This window comes from Adiantum capillus-veneris, chromosome 2 (genome assembly GCF_014529385.1).
Source record: "Adiantum capillus-veneris isolate H3 chromosome 2, ASM1452938v2, whole genome shotgun sequence".
NCBI classification, from domain to species: Eukaryota; Viridiplantae; Streptophyta; class Polypodiopsida; order Polypodiales; family Pteridaceae; genus Adiantum; species Adiantum capillus-veneris.
In genome coordinates, this window is record NC_140932.1 from 75,800,122 (window position 1) to 75,827,452 (window position 27,331).

The 27,331-nt window shown below is 41.1% G+C and overlaps 1 protein-coding gene across 2 annotated transcripts in view; it reads right to left on the reverse strand.

The window, feature by feature from the left end:
- Window positions 1-17,079: 17,079 nt before the first annotated feature.
- The window catches only part of LOC147463004 (protein CURVATURE THYLAKOID 1B, chloroplastic-like), a 65,386-nt gene continuing 55,134 nt past the window's right edge, over window positions 17,080-27,331 (reverse strand). For both annotated transcript variants that reach the window (XM_086486629.1, XM_086486630.1), the window contains exons 4-6: window positions 18,203-18,265; window positions 18,085-18,122; window positions 17,080-17,573 (exon numbers count right to left, since the gene is read on the reverse strand). In XM_086486629.1, the coding sequence (XP_086342755.1) occupies window positions 17,498-17,573; window positions 18,085-18,122; window positions 18,203-18,265 (177 nt within the window). In that variant the 3' untranslated portion in view covers window positions 17,080-17,497. The remainder of the gene's footprint in view (window positions 17,574-18,084; window positions 18,123-18,202; window positions 18,266-27,331) is intronic.

Consider the following 27,331-nt stretch of genomic DNA (forward strand, 5'->3'; position numbering starts at 1 on the left):
GAAGATGTTTTTGACAGAGTCAAAGAAGTTGTAAGTACACTACCTATTATGAAAGCTCCTAATTGGGAAAAGGAATTCTATGTTAACCCATCAGTGGAAGATGATGCCATTGGGGCTATGTTGTTGCAAAGAGGGAAGGAATCTCGATATATGAAGCCTATTCATTATTTCTATAAAAGTAGATCATTAGCAGATAATATAGTGTAGATCAAACCTTCAAACATGGTAGAAATCTAGAATATCAGATTTCATTAGTCAAAAGAACAGCTTTTGAATACAATAGACAAATCAATAGCTACTTGAGAGGATGATCCATGTTAGTAGGTCAACATCACAAATATACAAGCGAAGATTAAACCTAGAGTAGTACCGAAACTCCAAAATAACCCAAATGGTTGTGCATATAAAATTAAAAAAAACTAATCGCATTTCTTCCTCAACTTTTTTTTACAGGATCTTTAGACTTCAGTATAGGCATTAGAGCTAAGTTTATGAACTAGATCGGAGTCAAGACCAAAACTAGTGAGAGAAACTATGTGCAATAAGTTCCATAGAAGTCAGCCGACCATAGTAGGTATTGATAATATCCATCGTGAAATCGTTCTTAGTATATATTGTTACAAACAGAAGATGCGATGTCCCTGCAGAATATGTAAAATAACACGCTACAGACAATAAAATGATAGATTTTCATACCTGACGCATCCGCGAGCACATAATCGACGATATACGCGAACAAAGAGAGATAGAGAATGGGAGAGAGAGAGAGAGAGAGAGAGAGAGAGAGAGAGAGAGAGAGAGAGAGAGAGAGAGAGAGAGAGAGAGAGAGAGAGAGAGAGAGAGAGAGAACATGACGTGGTGTGAGTGGAGTTCGTAAGTGACTCTCGATGCTCAAAAATGGCTGAAATGAGCGTCGCAATAGAGAGTCCACATCGTGGTTGGGAGAGGAAGGTATGTAGGGAGAGCTCATGGCTGAATATATGGGGAAAAGAGGACCTAATGTGGTCAAAAGCTGAGCACTCAAGTAGTGTGTGGTACTCACTCTCTCGCACTTGACGAGGGCATAAGGTGCAAAGTCGATGACACTCCTCTCCAGTGCCCCAACGTCCTGTCTCGCAGCGTAGAGAATGGGAGCTAAGACGAATGGAGGCAATGGTTCGGATCGCACTCAACGGGATGGGCTCAAGGATGTAGGAATGGGTTCGGTTACCTCGTTCCGAGAAGAAGAGAGATTTGTAGTTTGGGGCAATGTGTGTGGTGTAATGGCTGAAGCGAGAACCTCCGGATTTCTCCCAAGCCATGATACATTGGCGTTGTAAGGAGGCCTCATTAACTTGGGAGTCGATCGACGCATCCTTGACCAAGTGACATGCATCCCATCTTCCAAACCATTTCTTGATATCAAGCATCCACCCCGAACTTAGTATTTTGCTCTTGCATGTCTTTTGAACCTTTTGACTTGCTTCATATGCGATTCTAGGAAGTCGATGCAAAGGGCTACGTTGTGTCTTACGCATGTACTCCACAACCCTTTCCATGCCCAAGACCTCAATGGGAAGCGATCCGGACTCAAGAAGTAAGAGCATGTAGGGTGTTTGTGTCTTGACTTGGAGAAAGTTGGTGAGAAAACGCTTTTGGACATTCTCAAACTCTTTCCAAGTAGACTTCCCGATGCTTCCACCCCACACCTCCACTCCATAAAGAAGCATCGGTGTCACCAATGTGTCAAAGAGGTACTTTTTGAGAGCCCAACACTTGATCTCTCCTGCATTGCACATGTTCTCAAATGCATAATAAGCCCTCTTTCCGGCTTCCAAGCGACGCATTGCACAATCCTTCCATTTATGATTGGATGGAACCTCAAGGCCAAGGTACTTGAAGTGATCTACCACTTCAAGTTTCTCATTGTTGTATACAATGCATGGATTTTCATCATTGAGGGTCTTTACAAGCATAACCTTGGTTTTGGATCCATTCACGATCAGCCCGCTATGTAGGCAAAAGCGTTCCAAGACACTCATAAGCTTTTGTGCATCTTCTAAGGTATGTGCCAAGAGCACTACAACATCGGCATAAAGCAAAAGCATGATCACCGCATTTCCAATCTTAACCTCTTCTATGCCTTCTTGCTGCATAAAATCAAGAACCATGTATTCCAATTCATCAATGAGTAGCCCAAAGAGGGTTGGGGAAAGTGGGCATCCTTGTTTGACACCAATAGTGCTTGCAAAAAATTTTGAAATTCCATCTCCCATACGTAATCGACATATCACTTTTTGGTAGATGCGAAAGACTGCATGCATAAATTCTCTCTGCACTTGAAGGCTTTGCATACGTCTCCAAAGATTTCCTCTCGGTACCATGTCAAAAGCTTTCTTGAAATCCACAAAGCAACAATATAACTTTTTTCCTTTCAATCGAGACGCTTCCATAAGAACTCGAAGAGTGACAAGGTGATCAATAGTGCTATGATGCTTTCGAAAACCTGCTTGGCCAAGCGCACGTTTGCCATTCTTTTCAGCCCATTCACTTATCTTCATCTCCATGATACATCCAAATAACTTTGCCATAAAAGAACCAACCATTATAGTGCGATAGTTGTTCACATTGTTTACATCTCCTCCTTTGTGCAAAGGTTTGATCCAATTTGCACTCCAATCATGAGGCATGCCATACTGAAGTGCAAGGTTAAACATATCGCATATCCAATATCGTGTTTTCTTGCTTGTCCATTTAATCATTTCAGCCTTGACACCTTGAAGGTCACCTGCCTTGCGAGTAGCAAGTTTCTCAAGCGCGCGGCATACATCTTCAATGGTAAAGAAGGGAGACATAAATGGAAGGGAGCTACAACCCTCCATCTTATCAACATTGGGTTGCTCATAGAGGTTCTTACAATGCATATACATATCCTCAAGAGTCAAGTCACCAAAGCTCTCAACGCGCTTGCCTTTTAGATTTTGCCAAAACTTGCCACATGCATGTGCTTTCTCTTGTGCTAAAAGAAGTTGTTTTTCGACTTCCCACCTTCTCCTCTTCTTTTGAACAAGTGCTTTGTATGTGTGTGAACATTCCAAGTAAACTTCCTTGTCTTTGATTGCATCCAATCTTAGCAAGTGTTTTCGGGCTTGACTACATTCCATGTCAAACCATAGAGAGAGAGAGAGAGAGAGAGAGAGAGAGAGAGAGAGAGAGAGAGAGAGAGAGAGAGGAAGCCTACAGGTGCACCTCCTAGAGCGGAGTGCTACGCTGACACAGCGAGAGAGAAGAGAGAAGAGAGAAAAGGAGAGAAGAACAACGCAAGCACTGGGTGCAATCTCCTCCCGTGCAAGAGTGACCATTTCCCTCTTGCATGTATTTGTTTTATAGATTTCTTGAATGGTCAAATTGGTTACAAACTCGCCGGCCGGTCATAAATGGCCAAAGATCATAAAAGAGCACTTGAATAATAATATGTACAATGTATATATTTTCATTCGCATAGGCCTAGCTCGGTCAATCCTTTTCCACCTGTTAGCTGCAATAAATAGTAGAATATCAATTCCATAATATATCTCTCCGTTGAAAGCAATTGTCCTCAGTTGCAAAGATAAGAATCTGCAAACAATACTTGTCAAAAACAGTGATTAGTATTTTGTGTTAGGAACATGTCATAAAAGAAAGAAATTATTAAACTAAACAACATTGTTTATGCCAGCCGTCATCCACATACTACCGATTTTAGTGTCCCATACCACTAGAATAAGCAGTATATGTCATACCCTGATGAATCAGGATATCATTGGTCACACTCATCATTCAATAATCATTTCTCATCAATCTCAAGTCCGATTCTATAAATATTGTCGTGCCAAAAAAAAATCATATACCCATTCCAAATCCAAGTCCAAATCCAAATCCAAACATATACCCATTGCAAATCCAAATCCAAACAACCTTCATCTTGTATACCCAGGTAACAAAATCATACCAGTTGCAGTGATGGCCAACCACTGCAGCATGATTTTGTGATCGGTGTTGCCTAAACCGGCGAATCTACACCAATAGGACGTGCTGCCTAAATCGGTGAATCTGCACTAATGCTGCCTAAATTGGCGAATCTGCATTTGGTATAAGTTTAAAAATCATCAATCTGCAATTTATCAATGTTCTACCTAAATCGACGGATCTGCACAAATAATTGGTGTTGCCTAAAGCGGCAAATCTACACCAAGATGAGCATTTACACACTGCCTAAATCGGCGGATCTGTGTGCATGTGACCAATGGACCAAGCAAGGCATAAAAATAAAACATTTGTTACCTGTTTAACACCAAATTAGAGTATGTTCCAGTAGCAAAGCACTTACAAATTGCGGCTCGATATCCCAGAGCACCCTAGCTCAAATGAGGAGCTGCATAGCTAATCATGTCAAAAAAATAAAAAAATAAAAATTTCATACCGTGCAAGTAGTAAGCTCTGATTGTAGCAATGTGTTTTCTATTAAAAAGTGAAATGAGTGCCTGGAATGTAAACTGCATTGTTTTCCATGAATGACATATTGTACGAGAGAACTAGTATACTGAACCAAATAAGTACCAATCAAAAGGGTTAAAATATTTTTGCAAAATAAAAACAAAGAGAAGATTCATGTAAATGGTATACTGAATCACTTGCATCCTTAATGATATGCTAATTACAATAAAGTAAAAAATGGAGTAGTCTAGATGATGGTATGGATCCGTAAAATTGTGACCAGGGTTGACCAGTGAAATTAGTAGGTGCAAAATATAACAATGAGCCATTTAAAGAGGTCATCTTTGAATAAAAATCCCCAGAAATTTATAATTTATGCAATTTTCAACTATGGATATGTGTGCATAACAGTTAATAACATCAAATGATGGACGAACATTAATTTATGAAGGGGTCATACGTAGATGCTACAGGTTAAATGACAATAGGTTGCTAGCGATTAATACAGAGCATGATACTTATGTCCCTTGTTGAACAAAAATCACTATCGGTATCAATAGAACACACACATCATGATTAGTATATATATATATATATATATATATATATATATATTCCAGTTAGTATACCATTCATTCGCTATATACTTTAGTGTATTGTCTTTTTGTATATATTTAATTATTGGATTTTTATATAAATATATGTTTTAATTGTCAAAAATACAACATTATTGATGTCAACATAACAAGGTGGCCGAGGGTTGTGAAGAGAGAGAGAAATGAAATGAAATGTTATACGTATCGTCTTTAAATGTGAAAATTACTTACGAAAACAAAGTGAGATAATCCTTGCGGCTCTAATACAATGTCTGGGTACGAAAATAGACTAGAATCATCGTCGTTGTTGTCATATCCCATAGATACTCGACATTGGGCGTCGTCGCAAAAAGTATTGCATTAGTCATGGAAGAGCTTCATCAATGTCTATCCCTATAAGTAGTCATATTGGGAGGGGAAAGAGAGAGAGCGACATAAAATGCTATATTACTCATCTTCCAAAGGCCTATGGACCAAAGTGATACAATCCTTATGGTTCTAATACAATGTCTGGGTACAAAAGGAAAATAAAAAATTAAAAAATGAAGTAAAGTGAAAGATTAAATTGCAAGCCTAAAAACGCATCATTATTGTCATCGTCAATGCCCGAGGATGTCTGACTGCCGGACTACTCGGAGGAAATATTACAACCATCATTGATGAGCTTCGTCATTGTTGCCTCTGTAATTAGCCTTACTCAAAGGGGAAAAAGGGGGGAAAAAGATTAAATGAATTGAAATGTTATATTAAACATTCTCAAAAGGCCAATATATGAGGCCGAACTGATACACTCCGTGTGAATCTAATCCAAGCCTTGCCCGGGTACAATTTAAAATGAAGAAACCCGTCATCCGTAGCATTCTCGTCGGGGAACATATTGCAGCGGGCAGTGCCGAGCTTCGTCAATTTAAAATGAAGAAACCCGTCATCTGCAGCATCGTCAATGCCTTGACTCGTTGGGGAACATATTGCAGCGGGCAGTGCCGAGCTTCGTGAATGTTCGCCTCTGGAAGCATTCGTCCGGTCTTATGCGCTCATGCAGACTCTACTCCACCAGTGTCCTTGTACCTCCATGCTACCGAGATCTCTGCTGCAACAATTGTGTATCGTAGGCTTACAGGAATTCAAGGCTTCAGTTGTGGAAAGTGGAAAAGATTACATTGAAAGAGGTAATGCATCACGGAATACAAGCTCTACTGGGGCAAATGAAGAATCATCAAGGTCGCATGCAGTCCTTCAATTGGTTGTGAAGAAGTTCTCAAAGAGAACGGAAGTAAGCTGGTCAGAAAGTTTGCATTTATGGATCGGCTTGGGAGTGAGCGTGGGGCTGATACTATAGACAATGATCGACAGACAAGATTTGAAGGTGCTAAGATAAATAAAAGAGAAAATTGGCATGCCACAAGTTAAGTCCCCCTACTCGAATAAAGAGGAAACACCACTAAAGGTTGGGTAACTGGCATGCAGTGGTGGCTGCTGACTGTTGGTTGGCAAGAGAGAGAGAGAGAGAGAGAGAGATTTGCAGCTTGCGACACAGTGCATGTGGCGCGACTGCATGGTTGTGGGTGTGTACCGAACGTGTGGTCATAGCTGGCCGAGATAGAGTGAGGGAGAAAGAGCAATTTGTGGTTATTGTCTGTGGTGGTTGCTGTACGACTGCAGCTCCACATGCAGGGGTCTTTTCCTACTAAGGTTCGTAGAGAAAGGTAGCTAAGGTTGGTGGATATAAGTCGAGAGAGGTAGAGACTCTGTGTGTGTGTGTGTGTGAGAGAGAGAGAGAAAACTGTGACTTTAGGGCCGTTGGTGGTTGTAGGGAGGGAAGAGAGAGAGAGAGAGAGAGAGAGAGAGAGAGAGACTAGAGATGCTAGCATGCAGAGTTGGTAGCATGCAATTGAACGTGTGTGTGAGTGTGTGACGCTGGAGGGCAGTTAAACAACGACCACGCTAAGAGAGTCACCTTTTCGCTGGTACTGCAGGTGGAAATTAGAAGTGACGCCAATTCTCCACCACTTGTTGTAGTTATTGCATGCTGTAGACTTGGCTCTAAGGATAGACTGTCGCTATGGGGGGCGCGTCGACCATCCCACAACTAGTTGCTCACACAAACAAAGATCCTAGTAGTGTGCTATGTGATTGTTCTCAGCTATGGCGCCATCGACTGGACAGACCATCAGCTGCAAAGGTGCAGTCTATTGGGGACCAGGAGAGCTGTTGCAAAGTCGATCCACCACAAATCAGAGGAGTTCACATAAAGATCATCTATTCATTATTGTGCCACAGTGACGTGACATTCTGGAAGGACAAGCCAAAAATTGGTCTGTTTCCTCGCATTTTTGGTCATGAAACCTCTAGGATTGTGGAGAGTGTAGGCGGAGGTGTAACAGAGTTTGTGGAGGGTGTCCATTTTCTTCCTTCCTATGAGATGAGAGGTTCCGTCCCTATCTTCTTCTCATCAAACTATATTATCCAATACAAATTAATATACCAGCTTACAAAGATATTTCCACCAATTGATGTACATAAATATGATTATTATTAATTTTTTTGTGTGTTTAACTAAAACCATTTTGTTATAAGGTACGACTCTTATGAGCTTGTACACCCCCCAAATCGAAATATGCAAAAGCCATAAACTACTTCAACACATACATCAAGTGCTTTGACAATGAATATAGAAAAGCAATGTCCATAAACACAAAAGGGAGCAAAGAGGTAGATAAATTTAGAAAATAACTTAGCTGTATCAATATTGCAAAAATAGATTCCTCCATAAAAACCATTTGTGCAACACGAAGGACCTCGACCTTTGCTCTGATACCACTGCTACAAACAAAAGACGCGGCGTCCTTGCAAAATATGTAAAATAACACGCTACACACAATAAAACGATAGATTTTCATACCTGACGCATCCGCGAGTACATAATCGACGATATACGTGAACAAAGAGAGATAGAGAATGGGGGAGAGAGAAAGGAAGCCTACAGGTGCACCTCCTAGAGCGGAGTGCTACGCCGGCATGGCGAGAGAGAAGAGAGAAGAGGAGAGAAGAACAACGCAAGCACTGTGCAATCTCCCCCCGTGCAAGACTGACCATTTCCCTCTTGCACGTATTTGTTTTATAGATTTTTTGAATGGTCAAATTGGTTACAAACTGACCGGCCGATCATAAATGGCCAAAGCTCATAAAAGAGCACTTGAATAATGAAACGTACAATGTATATATTTTCATTCGCATAGGCCTAGCTCGGTCAATCCTTTTCCACTTGTCAGCTGCAATAAATAGTAGAATATCAATTCCATAACATATATAGCATCCATATCCTCACATCAGCTCAAGCCAGATAAAACCCACTCTAGACTGTTGATTCTACTTGATTTGAAAGTACAGTTGCACTCCTTATCAAACAAAATATGGCCATTCCATAAAGATAACATGTATAGCTATATGAATGAGCATTTTTTTAAAGAATTCAAAAGGGCACCAATAATCATCCAAGGTTTTAGTTTTTGTTTTGAAAAAAGCAATAGCCTTATTGTAGATGAAACATCAAACCTAGTTATACATCTATTTCTCCATCCTTCCAAGAAAAATTTCCATTAATCCTCACACCAGTAGTTATTGCAGTAGTCATCAGGTGATAATTATCAAACTTCTCAAATCATCAAGGCCAAGCATTCACCCATATGTTTTTACCTAGGTGTTTTAAAATATATTAAAAGAATCTAATTCTCAATTAGCCATTGACCCATTTATGTTTGTTTAAAAACCATTTAATCAACTATTAGAATAGACAATCAATTGTCATTTTTAACAGTATAAATAGTGATGTAGCAGATTCAAAAGGGCGAGAGATTTTTAACACCATTAAAACACGGCAGTAGGATACCCTGCAAAACAGAAAGTTAGTTGAAAAATAACCTTAGTAATAGTAGGATTTTGCACAATGTCCATGCCAACAGAATTGATTACCAACAAAAAGGCACAACGACCCTCACTCTTAGTTTACAAAAGAAATTCATGACAGTCATCAAGCGCCCCCGCCCTTATATGGATATATATATATATATACACACACACACACACACACACACACACACACACACACACACACACACACACACACACACACACACACACACACACACACACACACACACACACACACAACCATTAACCAAAGTGAAAAACGTCAGGTAATCAAGCCAAAAACCTAAGAAGTTGCATCATGCGCGACAATTTCCATAATGAAGATTTTAATCCATCAAAGAAGCACACAACGACCCTTAATCACTTGTATAGACTTTTTAAGATAGTAGATAATCAATGTTAAGTGAGGAGTAAAACCCCTCACCTGGTTCAATAGGAGGATAGTCTACATATGAAGTCATGACATCCTCCCTCCTTGTTGTGTGCAAAGCATTCAACCATGTATGGCTACAAAATTTCCACCAGACCTTGGTATGAAGTCTTCACATGTATGCTCAATAGGCAAGGACACATGTCCGTATAGGTATGCACAATAGGAAAGGCCTATGTTGGTAGGAGAGGTGATTAGGTAGGGAGGGATCGATAAACAAAGCCGGGGGGTGCAACGGGAGATGGCTGAGGGGGACAAGAGGGCCGGTAGAGTAAGGGCCAACCAGCAGAGTATATGCCAAGAACAAGATACGAAAAAGTGAGAATGTTTTGGGGCAAAGTCAAAAAAATGCTTGGTGTCATAATATCTAATATCTAGCTTTACCCAAATAATTTTCTCATGTTGATCATTTAATATAGGAAGGTAAAAGGGAACAAGAGAGAAGATAGATATGTTTTGTTAGACCTAACTCAGCACGGGGCCAAAAGGAGATGGTCTACTGAAGGACAATGTGCTAATAATGGAGCGTAACAGACCTTAGCATTAGCTTCATTAAAGACCTCCAAAGGTTAGTGTTAAAACTGCTTAGACCTTAAGCAAGCTAGGCATGTGCTTGAGGTGTTCAAGTCAAAGATAAGCCCTAAAGGTAGTGGCATGAGAGAGAAGACTCACACACACACACACACACACACACACACACACACACACACACTCACACTCAAGGCAAGTCCAAAAGGCATGAGAGAGAACACTCACACACACACACTCCCTCACACACACACTCAAGGCAATCCCAAAAGGCATTAAGGCCACATGTCAAGCCCCTAGCAATATTTCCCTCATAATATGCTTGAATCTTATTGGATGACCTATAGGAAGGTCCAATGAGAATTTAGATTCAATTAAATAATTAAATTTTTTCTCTTTAAAAAAAAAAAAGGGAGACATTTTTCCAAATGCTACAATTAAAAAATAAAGTCTTTCTCTTAAAAAGGGGAAAGGAGGACATTTGTCCAAATGCCACAATTAAGAAATTACAGTCTTCTCTTAAAGGGAGAAAGGAGGACATTTGTCCAAATGATACGATTAAAGTTACTAAGGTCTTTCTCTTAAAGGGAAAAGTAGGGCTCTTGTCCAAAGGCTACAGTTAAAATTAAATAAAGACTTTCTCTCAAAAGGGGGAAGGAGACACACCCACACACACCCACACACACACACACACACACACCCCATTGTGTGTTTGGGTAAAGCTAAGAAGTTTGAGAAGTACAGAGCCTACACCGATGCCTCTTGGCTATGGAAGTCAAATCCAACCAAGAGTCATGCTTCAACGCAACACTTACCATCTTCTCCACCTCCATTATGATGCCATGATATGCACTATGAGTAATGATATGTGAGAAAACTATTTCGTTCTTGTAAGAATACTTCTTCTTCTTCTTTCCTTCCCTCATTCCCTGCTAGCTCTCTCCACCTTTGAAGGTAATTACGGCCTTGGGATTGAGGTCAAGGACAAATTAATGTGTTTGAAAAAGTTGTGGGCATAATTTTGATGCCTGCATGAAGCTTACCATCTTCATTGCATCAATTAGGTCTCAAGGAACACAAAGCTTGTATTGTACCAAGTCTCTCTTTATGGGACAATCTATAATACAAAAGATTTTGGAAGGGGGACTGGCTCCAAGTAAATCTGGTCCTCAATTATTGTCAATTTCTCTAATTCTCTCTCTCTCTCTCTCTCTCTCTGTCTCTCTCTCTCTCTCTCTCTCTCTCTCTCTCTCTCACACACACACACACACACACACACACACACAAGTATTGTTCATGCCGAGCTAACTAGGTATAATGGTTATGTTGCTATCTCTAATCAAGTACTCTTCTCTCTCTCTCTCTCTCTCTCTCTCTCTCTCTCTCTCACACACACACACACACACACACACACACACACAAGTATTGTTCATGCCGAGCTAACTAGGTATAATGGTTATGTTGCTATCTCTAATCAAGTACTCTTCTTATGTTTATGATGAATTCTCTTAAAGAAATGCTCGCTACAATCATCTTAATTCTGCTACTCTCAATGTCATAGCCATATTCCATTACACTCGGCCTAGATGCAGCCTATGGAGAAAATATCAACACAATTAGCACATTATATTTATAGAAATGGGTGGCAGTAGGAGTTCCCACGAAAAGAGCCCCAATCTAGTATATTAGTCCTACTAAGGTGGGTTCCCACCAACAGGTCATGGTACACACCCAAAAACCATATACCAATCAGCTTCACAAGGTAGATTTTCTCATAAGGATAGTGGCAGTTAAATGCTCAAGATGAGCAACCACAAGATGTTATAACCATCTGCTCCATCCCAAAATTAGAGGCCAACTACAATAGATGTAGGATAGCAGACAAAAGCAGGTATTTAATAAAATCATGATGATCAATACGTACAACTGGCAGATTGTAGTCAAATGTAGCAATCAAAGTCAAGTGAAGCACGTCAGCTCCATCATGAATAAAAGAGCGAGATTCTACCATAGAAGAAATAGCAAATAAAATACACATGGTAATCACCCAAGCAGTAATGTCCATGTAAGCCTTTAAGTCATGCACTTAGGTTAGGTTTGGTAAAAAGTTTAGCATTAGCCAGCAAGTGAGTCCTAGCTTAACAGGGGTAAATCAGGCTCATAAGTGTGTGTGTCAAGTATGAAGCAATCATAGCCAAGTATGGTGACTGAGAGAGAGAGAGAGAGAGAGAGAGAGAGAGAGAGATGGTAGACTATTGTTCGCCTCCAAACAGAGACACGGGAAAAAAACTATGCATGCATTTGTAGAGAGAAAAATATTGAAGTGAGCATGAACCTTAGTGTGTGTGAGTGTTGTGTAAAAGAAGCAATGGGAGGAGAAGCGGGCAGTGCATTGGCAAGAGCGGTGAGCTCTCTCTCTCTCTCTCTCTCTCTCTCTCTCTCTCTCTCTCTCTCTCTCTCTCTCTCTCTCTCTCTCTCTCTCTCTCTCTCTCTCTCTCCATGCACGCATGCGACCATGTCCTCTCTCAATTGAAAACACCAAGCCATAGTGCCCACAAGCAACATCAAGTGCAAGAAGCAAAAGGCCGATTATGATCGGCCCCAGCTGACGTAAAATCATTAAAAAACCCGAATCTGAGTCAATACCCTTAGGTAGCAAATATGATTGGCACCGCCCAAAGCAAGGCAATGATGACGGACAATGCGCGACAACTAATTCCATGCGAACAAGACAAAGGGAGCAGCGTGTATGCCGAATCTGTACATGCAGAAGAAGAAGAAGAAGAAGAAGAAGGGAGGGCGGGCGGGGGGGGGGGGGGGGGGGTTATGTTCAACAATAAAAAAGCGTAGGAGGCCAGCATTGTGAGTATTCGTCTGCATGGTGTAGCGCAACAGCTCTAGATTAGAATTCGAGTTGACGAGGGTTCAAATTCCAATCTCCCTTTTGAGTTGGTGATATTGGTGATGACTTCTCCTGCTACTACTGGTCGATTAGCTTAGGAATAAAGGTGAGGAAGGGGGATCTCTTGGGGATTCCTCGTGATATCTAGAGTACGAGCCATAGAGGCAAGTTGGCGAGGACTTATTTGAAGCACCCACGATATTCTAAAGCTAGGAGCACCCATTAATTATATTTATGTTTATATAAAAATTAATAAAAATACAACAAATAAAATCAATGCATATCTATATAGTGAAAACTCTAGGAAGAATACAAGGTAAAGAGTCGTGAAGGCCTACTAAAGTTAAGACCCATCATCAGGGAGGATGAGAGTTATGGGGAGTCGGTATGAATGAGTGCTTACAATCACATGTCATTTTTTTGGAGTTTAATATAAAATTTTATTATCCATTATACACACACAATCACAAATGGCTTACATGTTACGGAGGGCTCCACTTAAACAATAAATTGAAAGGCTCACATTGGCATTCCTAAAACAAATTAAAATGAAAAGGAAGTAAAAAAAATAAAGGGACCCATTGCCAAACGAAAACAAAAAATATGTATAATATTCTCATAGGAAAAGGTAGCCTGATAGGCATAAGATATAATAAAAGTTAAAAATTTGGTAATTTTCACATTTTGTGAAAATTTTATATGCTATAAAAACATTAAACGAGCCCATTGCCAAATTAAAGGAAAAAAAAGAAAAGAACGTTTTCATAGGAAAAGGTAGGTCTAATAGACATAGGATATAATAAAATTAAAAAATTGATAACTCACATTTTCTAAAAAAGTTATATGCTAAAAACAATAAAATAAAAAGATAAATTTAAAATTTAAACAAAAGAATATTTTAATGCTTTTGATAAGAAAAATAGATTTAATAAGCATAGCAAATAATAACAAAATTTAATGAGATGAAATTTTTTTAAGTCCTTAAATGAAAGGACCCTTTATCAATTCCTCACATCATTGGATCAAACTCGCTCTTTCTATTCTTATTAGATCGACTCTTTGTAGATTCCAATTTAACTTAGCAATTCAAGCTCGACACGTGTCAAGTAAGCACCACGCAGTGAGCAACCTCGACCTCATGACCTCACCAAGCGAGAGAGAAATCTTCAATTTGAGCCACTTCACGTGCGAGCTATTTGCTATGGGCAACACAAGCACAAACATATAGAAAAAAAACAATCTTCTTCTCCTAGCTTTGTGATGTAGCCTCTCCTGCTAACCCTCAGGTCACTCTCCTGCCTCCAATTGGTTGGTTGCCTGCCATTTTCGACCTCTCTCCTTTGACTTTGCTTGTTATTTCCTTCCTTCAACAAAGCGACATCTCACTTAGATTCTTACTAAAAGAATCAACCCAAAATTGTATCCACATATTCCTATCCTTTATTCTGTCAGGTCTTTTTCGAGCATGCCCAAAAAATGAATGTAGTTCTTTAGAGAATAGCATTTAAAAGGCTAAGCATGTTAACGCTCTTAAAGACACTTGTCTAGCAAAGAAATTTTGAACGACCTTTACCCTAGGGGTGCTAAGGCCTTTAGAAGGCCAAAAATGCTAGGAAACAAAAGAATGAGAAATTCTGAAGGTGAGCATGCGCCTATGAAAAAAAGGCTACCTCTTTCTATCTATACCGTAGAAAGTCTTTTTCCTTTCCATTTTCACAAGGCTCTTCATTTCCTAAAATCTTACAATTGACTTTCGCATTTTATAGGTTTTAAAAGCTTTCCTTTTTTTTTTGAAGTGAGCCAATGTGTGATATGTGGAAGTGTTCAACCCTCAGCATTTTCTCAAGCTTTTTAATAAAGAGTATAGAGGTATTGAATTTATTTATTTGAGTCCACCATGGGATATACATCTTTTAAGTCTCTTGACAAAGGGAAGCCCTTGGCATGATGGAAAGTCAAAAGACTTCGTTATATTTGTATAAAGAGGAGGCTCAAGGGTGCACACAATAGCACAATAGTCTTCTCCTTTCATTAGTCTTTTCTTCTCAATAGACTTTTCCTACAATATGCATAGTATGCATGAATTTATTTTAGTTATTTTTTAAACCATTAGGAGATATACATATTTTAAGGGCTTTAGGACTCAGGAGTTGTCTAGGGAAGCCCCCAAGCCAAATGTGAAACATCATAGCAAGTAGACCATACTATGAGGGCTAAGAAATGTTATAGCATTATAGCAAGTAAAGATACAAGTAGGCCCTTTAGAGAGATGGTTACATAAGAGGGTGCTAAGAAATGTTATGCCTTACGTTATAATCGTGCCACTTGAGGACTCAAGAATTCCACTTATGAGCATAGGAGAAAGGAACATAGCTTAAATTTTCAAACTTTCCTCTTTGAAAAAGGATAGAAAGGAATTTTGTATGCTTAGGAAAATGAATTTTCGGAATACTAGTGCTAAGACACACAATTGCGTATGTCGGCTTTGAGCCTAAGACAGAGGAGCATTATATTTTCAAATGTACAGTGTGCTGCAATATTCAAGAGAGAGAACATTGTTTGTTTGTGTAGGGTTTTGGGATACTATGAGGAGTCATGCAACTTGCCAACCAAAGATGTTTAGAATTCTCCCCTTGGGGAGACCTCATTAACTAACGTATGTAGGGCAATCATCATTTTCTTTATCATCCCATGGCTGAGTTGAATGCAATTGGCGACGTCACACCACATTCACCGACATCAATACACATGCAACACCCAATGACAACAAGGAGTCTCCTCTTCTAGAGATATCACGTTTGATAGGGCAAAGTTTCCCTCAACCAAGCAAGATGATCACACCCACACGAGGAGACCTATTATGGAGTGCCACAAGAGGCTGATGCCAAGGCATCTTCAACGTTCAAAGATGTATCTACTAACATAATATGGCGGAGGACGTGACCCTGTACACGTGTCACGTTCTGCGAGATGAAGGCTATAAGCCAAAACTGGGGGAGCGAAAATGAGAGAGAGAGAGAGAGAGAGAGAGAGAGAGAGAGAGAGAAGGGGGAGCGAAGGAGAGAGAGAGAGAGAGAGGCCGCCAAAGGCGACCCGCCGTACTCGTCTTTATAAAAATGGGATACTTCATTGAGAGCATTTTCTAGTGGCATCTTGTATATTTGCAACTATGGACGGCTATTTAGAGAGGTTTAGATTAGTAATTGTTGCTTGTAGCCTTAACACTGGTTTGGTACAAAACAAAGACACTTAAGTATTCTTCTTTCAAGGTTTTGAATAAACCACCAGGCCTATCTAAAAAACAATCTCAAATTTTCATTTAGAGTCCCTTTAATACAACAATTATAGAATTTTTACAATTACCTCCTTAATACTTTTGAGCTTATCATGATAGGTAATAGAACCCACAAAAAGCGATAGATAATAAATATAAAGGACAAGGACAATAAACTTTGAAAAAAGTGTTTTATGTAAAGTATAAGTAGGATATATTTTTGTAACTTAAAACTACACTACTAAAAAAATTCACTTGAGGGTTATAAACTATTAAAATGGACAAGAAAGGCTCAATAGAGCATAGCTAATTCCTCAAGTAGAACACAAAAAGAGCATCAAAATCTCATTTCTGCAATTTTGCTTGCTATGTTTAGTAGGTATAAAAACTAGGTATTTGAAGTTATTGTTTATATTTTCATAGTAATTATCTATTACCGAACAACTTACAAAGTTGAGATTTAATTATTTTTTTTTGAGAAGTTATATGCCTTTTATGAAGTTTTAGAGATCTTAATTTTTTGGTACAAATTTCTTATGAAGAATTTTTTGGTATAATCTTTACTTTGACATTAGAAATAAAAATACAAATCCTCAATTTTCTTCGGCACATACGCTAACTCCTCGTTGAGCAACATTCACAAGTTAAATCCATAAAATTGGAAGGAAAACAAGACACTTTAGTTTGTAGGCTTTAAGTTCTACTTAGATGAGAGATTTGTACATCATCCAATCATCCTGATCACCTCCTAGCTTTTTTTCTTTTCTTTTTTGCAACAATTTATTTTGTTCCCTAAAACACACTTATGTACATTGATATGTCTAATTCGCCGGCTTGGCCGGACATTGAAATAGCTTTTTTCTAATCAATCCAACCTCTTGGCCAAAGCAAAAGTGAAACATCTTGTACCTATTTCTTTATAGATCGACCATATGCGCCAACAGGATAACAAGAGCACGAGAGGTTATCGAAAACTTCCCCTTCGCTTCTCTTCTTTTTTACCAAAGCAATTCATTTACAAATGCAAACAACCCCAACTTGTCTTTCCACCACTTTTCACCCTTGACAATCTAGGTCATCTCCCTTATATATGATAAGCTCTGGTGTGACCATAGTAATCTGTATGTTGAAAGTTCACATTAATGTGGGAGATGCATGCCATTACATAGGCAAGCTAGCTATCCAAGAAATGTTTTTTTTACAACCTTAAACACCCCACCATTTTTTTTGTATTATAAAGAAAGGTAAAATAAGAGCAGAAAAAGTCACAATGTTTCAAACACTGTTATACATAATGACCTGTTGCTGTTACGAGTATACCGCATAGTGACCATCTTGATTTTGAAATCAGAGCCAAAATTGACCACCATTTTACTGGACACTTAGTAAGTGTCACTGATGTCACTGGTGCCGATTATGCTATTCAAGATATCATCCGCCTTTTTCCGCAGTTCCTCCCTGCAGGCAGCAGCAAAGAAAGAAAAAGAGAAAAGTTTTATTACTGTCTCATAGAGTGCCAAGGCCAACGAGAACTGGCTTATGAGTGAAACCATGTAGAAAGTACCAATGTCATCCTGATGTCATAATATACAACCAACAAAAGAGAGCCTTTGCTATAGCCTATGATGTTGCATTTGTATTTGCAAGATGGAACCAATTTGAGCTTGCAGCTCGTGAAATGGAACAGGAGAAACTAAAATTTCTCAGACATGATTTAATGAAGAGAAGAAAAGTCCAACTGACCCATTGCTAAAAACAAGAATTGATTTTACAAATAAAGAATCACCAAAACTCAGAAATCCAATTGATCACGTTCCATGTGATTAATGAATCCATAATCTTCCCAAACAAACAGAAAAATTAAACTGCAATCAACTTGTTGCTGACGTACGATAATTATAGAGTCTGGACAACAATAACAGAGTATAAACCTTCAAAACTAAAATGCAACCAGGTTTTTAGGCCATACCTATCTGGTTTGAATAGAAGATATCTGTAGGCAAACCACTGCATGGAAAACAATGTGAAATTAATTTGTTTGAAATTCAAAGGAAAATACACTTTGTGCTAAGTGTTAACTTCCTCACCGCAGAGTAGAAAACGCCAACTAACTCAAGAAAGCTTGGAAGTAGAGGTAGCCGATCTATAGCCTTCAAACATTTTTCCATGAAAGAATCAGAAAATTATAAACCTCTCAAATATGAAAGTTAAAAGTCCAAACAAAGACAAGAAACAACACATGCACATTTTATCACGCTAACAGTTGGTAAGGAATGGTATCTTAACATATGCAACAAGATGCAGTAAATCCCACTTGTGACTCTAAAGAGTAACGAGATGTGACACACATACACAGACCAAAAGATATCGCAGCTGAAAACAATCTCTTTACCATGTTCTTAAGAACAAGGAAATTTTCCATTTTGCATGAGAGCAAAGGGCCCAAAATTGTGCCATCACTGGTACAGTCTTTGTCTTCCATATAGTAGTTTCGTATTATCACCTGGCCTGGACAGTGCTTTCACACTCTTGAGAATATGCACACTTTGTTATACTAAAAATTGGTGAGGACTGGCATCTTAATAGAAGCTGCCACAAACTGCTGATGCGTCAAGCCATTGAAGATCCGGCGGGTTAGGGCTCTCCACGCCTAACCCTAGCCAACCTGCAGATCCCAACCGAGGGTCCTAAACCCTAGAAGAAGAAGAAGCAGCAGAAGTTCTTACCAACTTACAGATCCTCGCCGAGTGGGGGCAAACCTTTAAGAAAAGTCTTTACCAACTTATGGGACCCCGTCCGATGGGGCCCTAGTGAAATAAAGCAAGACCCACACACACACAAACAAATAACCTGCGTAGCGCATTGCTGACATGGCAGCAGATGTACAGACTGCCCATAAATCGTGTTGACAGGTTGTACGGATACCACATTTTGCACTGACAGGTTGCCACGGAGCAGCAGTACAGAATTCAGCATTTTACGCACTGGCAAATTTTCAGAGCAGATGCTTTTCATTGTAATCGCTTTTTGAGACCAAGGGCCTTTAAATACAATTGGTAGGCCTAATCTCTGGCATTCTTGCAAGAGTAGAAACAGAGGAAGAGTACTTGGACTTGTACTGAGTTGAAGCAAAATAAAGAAATACTGAAACGGACGCCAGGGTTTGGAGCCAGGGCTCTCTTGGGGTGGAACTCCGCCACTCCGCATCTCCTGTGCATCTCTTTCAGTTACAAGTCTATTCAGTCTGTTCTTTTCCATTGCACGTGGTGCCCTCCGGTATAAGAGCTCTAGTTGTGTGCTTTTCTCAAAGCATACCAGTCCTACCTAGAATAGACAGAGCACCATGGCGTTTATGGATTCGGCAGAGTACCTGCGGTTTCTCCTCGACGACTTCGCGGCAATCTTAACCAGCATCCGCAGCAGAATCTCTCGATGTTGCAAGGTTTCCAACAGTTTCTCAATTACATGTTACCTCCTCTGATGCCCCAGGTGGTACCTCCTCCTCCGGCACCAAAAGTACGAGTCTCGAGAGCCTCTAACCGGCAACCTTCTCAACTGTCTATTCCGATCGGGGGGAGTCGTCAAAAATATGGTGCAGCCGTCTGACCCTCATCCAATGCAACCGCCTCAGCCACCAACGTTGCCACCACCTCCCCCACCACCACCACCGCAAAGGGTACAATAGTTGGAGCCCGTATGGATATCCTTATTATCCATACCTGGGATACTCACCTAACCAGCCAAAGGAATTTAAAGATGGCGGCACGACAGTAAAATCTTTCACCTTTTCTCGGGTGAAAGATTGGCGGAAGAAAGCATTGCAATTCCTATAACAATTCGACAATATCTATGCTTTGGGGAACTATACAGAAGAATCCAAGATTTCTCAAGCAGCGGTGGAGTTCAATCGCAACACAATCGCATGCTCCCAAGGACATGGTAAGCTTTCAAGACAATTTTTGCACGCAGTTATATGACTTCTCTCTTTGAAGTCCAGATCTTGTCAAAATGGGGCAACTTGAAAATGCTTGCCACAGAGACCATGAAAGACTATAACCACAGGTTTCTCGACTTCTACCTTCCGGTGTCCTTCTTGAAGTTGATTCCCTTGGAGGACCACTGTCACAAGATGGGCACCACGTGGCAATAGAAAAGAATAGATTGAACAGACTTTTAGCACTTCAATAACGATTAAACTGAAAGAGAGAGAGCACAGACGACACGGAGTGGCGGAATTCCACCCCAGAGAGTATTGGCCCCAAACCTTGGCGCCCCTTTCGGTATTTCTTTATATTGCATCAAAACAGTACAAGCCGGCACTGAGCCTCTGCACTTCTCCAAAGCATGCCAGAGAATGAGCCCTTAGCACATATTTAAAGGCCCTTGGCCTATGAAAAGCAGTTTACATGAAAAGCCTTCAAACTCAAAAGCTAAAAGTTCAAAAAAGCAATTCCAAAAACCTGCCAGTGTAAATCATGGAATTCCGTACAACTGCCACATCAGCAGTCAACGCAAAACGCAGAAATCCGTACAACCTGCCACGTCAGCATTGTCATCGTAATTTCTAAAAATCTGCCACGTCATCAGTTGCTACGCAAGACTTTCAGTGTGTGTGTGAGGGTCTTGTTTTATTTTAATCCTTTATGTCACTTGGGTCCCCATCAGACGGGGTCCCCATAAGTTGGTAGGACTTCTTCTTCTGTTACTTGTTCTTCTTAGGGTTTAGGCCCCTCGGCCGACATCTGCAAGTTGGCTCCCTTCTTCAGGGCTTTGACACGTCAGCAGTTTGTGAGATCTCCCCTTCTTGAAAGAGAGTAATCGTCCGCGATTACAGCATGTCTGCAAAACAACTCAAGTTAGCTCAAAAATTTCCGAGGATCATTTCGAGGGACATTCCGAGGGACAATCAGTTTGCTCTTTTTGTTAAGGAGTTAGCTTCTCCTTTCGGCTCTTTTGATCAAGGAGTTGGCTTCTCCTTTCGTCCAGATCTAAACTCTTGATATTCCTGTGTAGTAAAATTAGCCATCACACCCAAACCGTATTGATCTTCCACGGGTGTCTTGATGCACTAAAATTACATACCCAAGCAATCTCATCCAGTTAGGAATATTCAGTGGTTGGCACATCACAATGCAACACAAATGCTCTGATACCACTCTCACAAGACGGGCACCACGTGCCAATAGCAAAGAACAGACTAAACAGACTTTTAGCACTTCAATAACAACTGAACTGAAAGAGAGGGAGCACAAGCGACACGGAGTGGTGGAATTCCACCCCAGAGAGTATTGGCCCCAAACCTTGGCGCCCCTTTCGGTATTTCTTATATTGCATCAACACAATACAAGCCGGTACTCGAGACTCTGCACCTTCTCCAGAAAGCATGCCAAATAACGAGCCCTTAGCCCATATTTAAAGACCCTCAATCTATGAAAAGCAATTTACATGAAAAGCCTTAAACTCAAAAGCTTCTGGTCCAAAAGCAATGCCAAAAAGCTGCCAGCGTAAATCATGGAATTCCGTACAACTGCCACGTCAGCAGTCAACACAAAACGTAGAAATCCGTACAACCTGCTACGTCAGCATTGTTAGTGTAATTTTCAAAAATCTACCACGTCATCAATTGCTACGCAAGACTTTCAGTGTGTGTGTGTGGGTCCTGCTTTATTTTAATCCTTTACGTCACTTGGGGCCCCATCGGACGAGGTCCCCATAAGTTGCTAGGACTTCTTCTGTTACTTGTTCTTCTTAGGGTTTGGGCCCCTCGGCCGACATCTGCAAGTTGGCTCCCTTCTTCAAGGCTTTGACACGTCAGCAGTTTGTGACAATCAGTGCAAGCGATACACCATTGGACTACCATCATTGTTGCAGGAAAATTGTTAGTCCAAGCAAGTATCAATTGTCATGAGGACGTGGCAACTGCTAACTTTAGTTGGTTTCTTTCCAATGATTCTTGTTTTATTTTTGAGACCCTCTTTATGGAGTTGCAAATGGTTGGGCATTGTATGGCCAATGTGAACGGTAGTTTCACCCACAGACGGGAAGTTGGTCGGCACTGGGATTCGTATAGTAAGAGGATGTCTAGACTCAGTTCAAGATCATGTAGGTCCCCCGTTACACTTAGCAAATTGGTGGATACTAGGAAGTGAATTCAATAAAGGCACAATGCCAAGGTAGGGTCACCAAAGGAAAGTATCCGACAGCTGGGCTACATTGCATTTTTGGATGCGGTCCCAATGGGGATAGATGGTCAAATGGCCAGTGGGAGTCCAACGGAAGCATCCCCTAAAATTTAGGGAACTGCTATTTTGGACCATAAAATATGTTCGCGTCATTACCTCCAGACTGACAAGGGGAACATTTTAGAACTCTGCTGCAAAGCCAACTGGGCAACAAGTTGGGAGAATTTTAAGCAGGAAAATGCCTGTAAATGTGCCAAGTGGCACTCTCTAGTGTACTTTCCTCATGCATAAGAAGGTAGCGCTCGATTTGTAGCTAGGAGGTCTCATTTTGCAAGCTGTCCACAGGGTAAGAGCTATTGACTGCAAGCTTTCCCCCTCATGTACAGTGTGGTGCAAGAAGTCATGTGTCACGTGACACATCCAACCCTATGTGTCCGTGGACAAGCTACAGCATGATCAGGGTTCAGTCAGTCCAGTCAAGTCTAAATTTAGAAGTGATCTGGCACTTTTGTGAGTCTGTTCGCAGACCGTGCATGCCCAGTCACTTAGTGTAGATGCATATCCTCTAGTTGCACACATCATGATCAACAGTATTCCCATCAGAATCCATTAGGATCAGTTAGGGGATTTTTCCAGTGCATTTAGCCTATTTTCCCTATTTTTGACATTTTTCACTTATTAATTAAGTGACTTCCCAACAAAAGTAGGTAGGACAAATTGGGTAAGAAAATATATAAGCAAACCAAAGTTAGCACTAAATGGCAGAAGAGGCAGCAGGAGCACCTTGCTCAATAGGCAACTTCTCAACAGAACCTTGGTGGATTCCCTCCAAGCAAGATCCCAAGCCTTGGCGTTTTCTCCAAGCAGCATATCCCTATCCCTAGCGTTTTCAACAGCCTTCATCGCCGGAAAGCCAAGCCTTGGCGTTTTTGCATCAGATCGTCGCCAGAAAGACCATCACATGCCTGGCGTTTTTCACATGCCCGGCATTTTTGAAGATGCAAATTAAGCTAGCGTTTTTGGTCAGTAGTAGACAAGCAGCCCTAGCGTTTTGGAGGAGGTCCAGCGATTGCAGATTCCAAGCGATAAAGACCTTCAGATTCAGCCCATGAAAAGGTAGCAGATTCAGCCCCAGAAGACCTCAGTTTTCAGCCTTGAAGATCATCAGTTTTCAGCCCTAAACCTGCAGATTTTCAGCGTCAAAGAACCACAGAAAGAGCCCCCCCAAATCAGCGTTTTGGACTAATCCCGGATTTTCAGCCCATAGCGTTTTTGGACAGCAGTAAAAAGATTGCAGATTTCAGCCCTTAGGTCGACTTCGTCATCACCGTTGTCATCATCTACATAGCCTAGACTTGCATCAGTCTCATGCATTCCATTTGTACCAGATTGTGCAATCATAAGTAGACCACTCTCGCCGACAAGAGTGGGGCCTTCGGAGGAGGGTTTTACAACCTCTCGGGTGTCGTATCTCTTCTCTCTATCTCTCAGTCTCATACACTTGCACGCACAATGTCCATTCACTTTGTTTGTGATCATAGCATTCTCTCATTAAGAACGGAAGGCTCTCCCTTCCATAAGAACAAAAGGAACCTTGAGCACAGTTCGGAGCACTCATCTTGAGCAAAGTTCAACATTCATTCCGCTGCACCTAACATCATGTCTTGCACACCTCACACTGCTCTCTCTTCCCTACGTGCAGTAATGTGATGCCCCACAAGAGGGTTCTTCATTTAACTCATGTACAGCTGTGAGGTCTTATGCGTTTTTGCTGAGGCAAGAGCCTCCCTAAGCGAAACAGGAGTAGCTAACAGCTGCTCCAAAAGCAGGCACCAGTGAGGGTGATAACCTCACCGTACAGGTGCGTTTTCAGTGCTGGTTATGCGCTGAATTTGGATTGTTTTTCAGCCATACGAAAGTCAGATTGGGAACAGTGCCCCACTGTTAGAGGACACTTCAGGGACTGTTTAGGGCTGAAAACAGGGCAAACACCAGTAAATACAGAGTGCTGAAATCAACGGGTTTATGTCAATGGAAGCGAGCTCTAGCAGGGGAATTGATCTCGGGCAAGTTTTGGGACTGTTATGCTGCCGAAATTTTGCCAGAACAGGTAGTATCTAGCTGGATACAGGCAAAGAATTCCCAGAACTCTTCTTTGTAATTACCCTCTTAAAGAATAAAGAAATACCGAAAGGGACGCCAATTTTGGGGCCTACAGGTTGTCGACGTCTGCTCGGAGGATTCTAGCTTCCGAGCAATGTGTGTGCTTTAAGTGTTAATTTCCGTCGCAGGTTACCTTTCCAAAGTGCTCTCTGTGTGTGTCTAAAGTAAAGAATTTCGGATGAAAGCCAAAGTCTACCGCCCTATAGGCCAGTTTCATCAACCATGCAAGAGCTTACGGACCATGTTGCAGCCGGCTACCAACTTATGAAAGGAAAGCATGAGTTCACTACAAAAGCAAACTCCGACAAACAATGAGAACTCCTGGCAGCAACGAACAAATCCCTGAGAAGCTCGTGAAAGTCAACCTCAAAGGCCTCGTTTGACACAGCGTCAACGAGAAACCCTATTACAAGAAGGCCGATGCTTCAAATATTTTCAAACAAGGGATACGTTCAATACATGTCCCCAACGAGCCTCGACATCTTCAAAGCAACCTTCCGCTCCAACAGCAAATAGATCTCCAAGGCCACCTCCGACTAAGAGAGCTTGCCTTGCCATCGGCTGATATTTATGGCATAAACCTCGAGGAATTGTGCAGAGCATATGGAAAAGTCAACAGCTTCAAAGCCTTGATTTTCTTCGATCCCAGAGCTACTGAAAATTTCATCCATCCAAAATTCCTAAAGCAAATGGACTTTGATTATGATTCACAAGGACGCGAAATTGAAGCCGAGCTAGCTACCAGAAAAACTCACAAAGTAGTCCCACTAATTGGGGCTCTTCCATTGACTATCCAAGGATACCATGGAAAAGCCGATTTCCACAACATGAAATTAGGCAATTAGGACGTTCTCTTGGGCATGCCTTGGCACGACAAGAATGACGTGACACTCCATATCCCGAGCCGTACCATTACCCTGATGCAAAAGGACAAGCAAGTCGTCTCCAAAGTTCCACTGTCCGAACAAAAACCTGAAGGAATTTTCTAGATGTTAGAAAGTACTGTTTGAAATGGATTTATATTTGTTTTAAACCTGTCTTGGTACCAATTTGAATTGTTTAACTCTCGCTTTAATACTGATTTTAATGATTGGTAATTTACTCCCAAGTGGAGTAGTGAGAAATGCTATTTGATAATGTCTTCACCTCGCAATGACACACACGGGATGTCTAGGGAGCGTTTCGTTGTATGCTTGAAAACCTCGGAAGGACGCAAACGAGATGTATGGGGAGCATTTTGTTGTACCTTCTGAAAGACGCAAACAGGATGTCTAGGGAGCGTTTAATTGTATGCTTAAAATTTCCAAGCGACGCAAGCTGCGGTTTGGGGAGCGTTTGGTTATATCGGTCCTCTTAGCTCATGGCCCAAACCTTTTTAGGTTATTTGCGGAGGGAGTGATGAGGTAGTCGTTGAGTAGCTTCATACCGCAAACCGTTTGTCTCGAGGGAGTGCTAAGCGGCGTTGTTCGTTTTTTCTTGTAACATGCATATGTGAGCATTTGTGTTGCATTGCGATGTGTCGACCACTGAATAATTTCTAATTGGGTGAGATTGTCTGGGTATGTAATTTTAGTGCATCAAGACACCCCCTAAAGATCAATGCAGTTTGTTACTAGCTTGGACAACGGAAAAGAACAGACTGAACAACTTTTAGCACTTCAAATAATATTGAACTGAAAGAGAGAGAGTGCACGACACATGAGACAGGGAGTGGTGAAGTTCCACCCCGAGACACCACTCGCCCCAAACGCTGGTGCCCCTTTCAAGATTTCTTTATATTGCTTCAACTCAATACAACTCCCATGGCTCTGCTCTGCAACTCCCGTGGGTAGACTGCCAGAGTGAGAGCCCATAAAGGCCCCAGGCCCAAACATCAAGTCAAAAGCATCAGGTTCTAAAAGCATATAACCCAAAAGCTGCCATCGCAAATCTGAAAATCCATACAATTTGCCACGTCAGCAGCCAACGCATTTCGCGAACGTTTGTACAATCTACCATGTCATCTTGCTAGCTCAAAATACGGGACTACCGTACAGTCTGCCACGTCACCAATTGGGCACGCAAAGTCTTTTGGGTGTTTCTAATGCTTTATTTTAATCCTAGAGACTGGGGCCCCATCGAGTCCCATAGGTTGGTGGGAACTTCTTTTGTTGCTTCTTCTGTTAGGGTTTAGGCCCCTCGGCCAGGATCTGCAAGTTGGCTCCATTCTTCGGTCGCTTGACACATCAGCCGTTTGTGGCATCCCCCCTTCTTGAGAGAAGAGTAATCATTGGTGATTACCGCATATCTACAAAACAACTCAAGTTAGCTCAAAAATGTCCAAGGGTCATTCCAAGAGACATTGTGAGGGAAAATCAATTTTCTCATTCTAGATCGGAGCTCTTGATATCCTGGGTCCTTGGCTTGCAAGCAAAATCTCATCCAATAAGAAGTATATTCTTATTCCAAATCAGAGCTTTTGATATTCTGGCGTAGCATCTCTAACAGGTATCTTGATGCACTAAATTACATAACCAGGCAATCTTACCCAATTAGGAATATTCAGTGCTTGACACATCATAATGCAACACCAATGCTCACGTATACATGTTACAAGACATAAACATATAGTCGCCGATGAACACTCCCCCCTCCCGATCCGGGCCATGAGCTGTTCAACGACTCCCTCATCACTCCTCCCGCGAATAATCTAAAAAGGATCGGGCCATGAGATATAGAGGCCTTTTACAACCAAACGCCCCCCAGACCGCAGCTTGCGTCGTTTAGAGGTGCTGAGAGTAACCACTTCTCAGACTTCTTAATACTCCTCTGTGAATAACCATCCAAGTCCGGGCCATGAGTAACAACAACAATACTCCCCCCGTAAATAAC